The sequence below is a fragment of the Mustela lutreola genome, chromosome 5, assembly GCF_030435805.1.
Source record: "Mustela lutreola isolate mMusLut2 chromosome 5, mMusLut2.pri, whole genome shotgun sequence".
Lineage (NCBI taxonomy): Eukaryota > Metazoa > Chordata > Mammalia > Carnivora > Mustelidae > Mustela > Mustela lutreola.
The window spans coordinates 153,421,934-153,426,272 of NC_081294.1; the positions used below are offsets into that span (position 1 = coordinate 153,421,934).

At 33.4% G+C, this 4,339-nt stretch overlaps 1 protein-coding gene across 1 annotated transcript; it reads left to right on the forward strand.

Moving 5' to 3' along the window:
• The first annotated feature begins 645 nt into the window (after nt 1-645).
• Nucleotides 646-3,433, forward strand: LOC131831210 (putative vomeronasal receptor-like protein 4). Its single transcript, XM_059173380.1, is given in 3 exon segments — nt 646-3,238; nt 3,241-3,384; nt 3,387-3,433. Coding segments are annotated over 3 exon segments (927 nt in total). The 5' UTR covers nt 646-2,502.
• The last annotated feature ends 906 nt before the right edge of the window (nt 3,434-4,339 follow it).

Genomic DNA, 4,339 nt, shown 5'->3' on the forward strand with positions numbered 1-4,339 from the left:
ACCCTCGACCCCAGGAAAAACTAACTGTCTTGTCTCAGAGCGAGTGCTGAGAATATTTTCCAAATCCTATTATTTCTCCATGGTAAGGTTGCCAGATTTACTGAATAGAAACACATGATGCAGAGCAGTTTGAAATTCAGAAAGACAATAATGACTTTTTTGTACCATTATGCAATATTTGCTTACTTCCATGTAATATGTGTATGCAATATTTAGGACATACATATACTAAAATAATTTGTCATTATTTGCCTGATAATCAAATTTAACCAAGTGTATTACATTTTATTGCTCAGCTTGATTCTATGAGAAACATGGTGCTTTCCTGTACAGGCTCAATACCCTCAAGACTGTCATTGGAAATTTTTTTATATATATCCAGCAGGAATACACTTTTTCAGTAAGTGATGGCGATTTACAGAAAGCAGGCATGAATTTGAGGTGGCCAGCAATATATCTCATGAACTGATAAAATAATAAAATTTTTAAAAAATTTTAACTATTAAATTTTTTAATCTATGTCATTTTATTTAATATATTTTATTATCTCTTTTTGGGATATGGCTTGTGATACATGCTCTATGTCTTTAAAATGATTCACTTGTACAGTTATTAAATAATTATGCTTTTGTTAGTGGTCAACACCCAAATGCTGTTTTTTTTTTTTAAAGATTTTATTTATTTATTTGACAGAGAGAGATCACAAGTAGATGGAGAGGCAGGCAGAGAGAGAGAGAGAGAGAGAGAGAGAGAGAGAGAAGCAGACTCCCTGCTGAGCAGAGAGCCCGATGCAGGACTCAATCCCAAGACCCTGAGATCATGACCTGAGCCAAAGGCAGCGGCTTAACCCACTGAGCCGCCCAGGTGTCCCCCAAATGCTGTTTTACTGGTACTGGACTGTGATCCCTAAAATTTGAATATCATTTGTGTCTTTAAGCAAATATCGCCCTAATCTCTAGGACTCAACTCAGCAGAACCCAGGTGTTCTGTGAGTACAGATATATGCTTGTAGGAACTACTAGTTTTTTGGCTCTGGCATTGGAGGTAAATTTGTCACATCACAGATTAACATTTGGAAAAATGGTTATAGACATTTAATCAAATATATACTTATTGCTTTGTAAAATCACATATATCAGGTGATAATAGAGTGATGTTTACCTCAGCAATAACGTTCTGAGTTTCAGCCAAGAATATTAACTCTCAAAATTTCTCCCCTGAAAACAAAAATGAATGCTCTTTCCTTTCAATAGAAGGATAAATAAAAAAAATAAGTAATATAGCTATTTTTAAAAAATTCTTATATCACATTAATTAGGTAAAATAATTATGTTTTCCTAGAAGGCAAACAACGTGATAAAATAATTGCAAAATTATTCAGTGACATTTTACAAAATGTTCTGATATTGGAAGTATTCTGACAAGACATGAGAATTCTTAAAGGCACAGGAGGATATCCTTTTATTAAATTAAGTCACATGAGAAAAATCTTCATATAAACATTTTGATACAACTTTGTGGATGACATAATGTAGAATTGTGTGTTTGTTCTTCTGAAAATTGAGAGTTGGTCTTCAGCAGTTCCCTTCTGATGTAAAAGAGATTATAGAAGGAAACTCTGTGATTGAAAATAAAGGGGAGTGATCTAGGATCATGTTGAATAAATTTTGTTAATAAGATTTGTAGTAAAAATAAATAGTCCACTTCCAAATCTTCATGTCCTTAGTGTGAATGCATTAGGTTATATGACAATGACAACTAAAGCTATAGATACAAGGAAGATTAATAATTATCTGATTTTAAGGTGGGGGGATTATGCTGAAGTATCAGGATAAAACAAATGTAATCATGCGGGTCCCTAAATGCAGAAGGAGGAAGAAGAGAAAATGTCACAGTGTGATGTAACAATGACCTGGATGTTATTTTTTCCTAATTGCTTGGTGATTCTTTTTACATTACTAAAAGTTACAACATTTCAATTATACAAACATCTATGAGTCCTTATATGGCTTTTTAGTATTCTTGGTATTGAGTATGAGACAGGGTAATGCACAATGGGAAAGCAAAACTTTCCATGAAAGAAATGCATAAGAGTATGGAGAATGGGTACATTATCCTGGCATGATTATGGATATGTTGTTTGAGATCTGTCTCCCTCTCTCTCCCCACCTCTCTCTTAACCTCTTTTTCCTTTTCTCTCTCTCTTTGTAGATAGATGAAAGATAGATAGACAAATAGGTAGATAGATGGCATATATATATATATATATATATATACATGTGTGTATATGTGTGTGTATATATATATATATATATATTCACACACCCAAATTGGTGAACAAATAATGTTGAGACTGCATTTCTCAGACTTCATACAACATAGTTTTACTGATTAATTGGGCAAAATAAAAATTAGGTGAAATAAAAATTGTGATGGTGGTGATTTCGACAACAAAGATAATGACATTGATGATGTGAGGTCTATTTTTTTCAGATATACAAAATGTGTTTTTTTGCCACTATGGTGATCACATCTGCCATTTATGTTACTGTTAAAATATGCCAATTTTTACAAGCTGGTCTTGGAGTCTCAGCCAACATCCTCCTCCTTGTCTTCAACATCTTCGTGTTCCTTCTGGATCACAGGCCTAAGCCCACTGACTTGATCATCTGTCACTTGTCCTTTGTTCACCTAATGAAACTCTTTACTGAGCTGTCTTTATTGTCTGCAGAAGTGTTGGAATCGCTGAGCTCTATGAATGATGTTGAATGTAAGGCTTTATTCTGCCTGAACAGGGTGACAAGGGGTCTCTTCATCTGCACCACCTGCTTCCTGAGTGTGCTCCAGGTCATCACCATCAGCCCCAGCACCTCCTGGTTGGCCAGGTTTAAATCTAAATGCACAAAGTACATCTTTCATTCTTTTATCATCTTATGGTTTCTCAGTTTGTCTCTCAGCAGTAACTGCGTATTGTTTTCTGTCGCATCTTTTAACGTGACCCAGACCAATCTATTGAATGTCGGTAAACACTGCTCACTTTCCCCCATGGACTCCGTCATCAGTGGGCTGATCTTAGCATTGACGATATCCAGGGATGTCTACTTTGTAGGAGTCATGCTGCTCTTGAGTGCATACATGGTGATTCTCCTGTCCAGGCATCAGAGGCGTTGCCAGCACCTTCACATCACCAGCTTCTCCTCAAGAGCCTCTCCAGAGAAAAGGGCCACCCAGACTGTCCTTTGGTCGTGTACTGGGTGGACGTCATCATCTCATTCTCCTCAACAATGCTATGGACTTATGACCCAGTCGTCTTGGATTTCCAGAGGCTTCTGTCCAATGTCTATGCCACTGTTAGTGCTTTGGTACTCATTAGTTCTGATAAAAGGATGAAAATGTGTTTCAGGAGTGTGGAAAAATTATAAACAATTTCTAACTCCTTATTCATAAGATAGGTACCCCCCAAAATGATTATTTGGCCTTTCTTCAAATGACATGGTATTTACTTAAATAACATTTAAAATTTAATTTTAATTTAAATGTAATTTTAAATGATATTTGAATTTATCTAAATATTTTTGAAACCTGTAATATCATCATTTCTCCAGTTTCTTTAGTTTACTATCAAGGATAGTATTCAATTCAATATTCCTATATGATTACAAGTTCCTTTCTAAAACTCTCTTAAGGAGGGGTTAACTGTACTTTAAAGTACTAATCAAAGAACTATAATTAGTAATTAAATTAAAGTGGTTAATAATCAATTAATTGATTTCATAATTATTAATTGCTTTAAATAAATAAAATTATTTTATAATAAAATTATAAATAATAATTATAATGAATAAAAAATAAACTTTAACTAAAAGTAATTAAATAATTTAATAGTGATTAAAGTGATTAATTAAAGTACTAATTGTACTTTCATTCAATATTGGTATTACCTATTGGCAATGTAATATTTTCTTGAAAATTAAACTTATTCTTTTTACTTCAAGAGATTTAACTACGTACCCAATTTTAGTTGAACAGTAGTCTCTCTCTGCCCTCTTTATTTCTCTGTGTTCTGGCTTCCGTTAAGGCTGGAGAGATTTTGCTCTCACTTTTGTAGGTTTCTCTCCATTTTATCTTTCATTGCCTTTCAACATTTTCCCCTTTTTTCAGTGCTTTTATTTTTTTCCTTTCATTTTGTGTTACATGGTTTATTAATATTTCTGGCATTTTTATTTATCCATTTTTGTTACAATGCATTTCTCACTTATAATATCCTTCTTAAAAAATATCTTTTGAAAGTAGAAAATTTTCATTTCTTTTTTTAAGACTTTAAGGTTTTTTTAAAGAT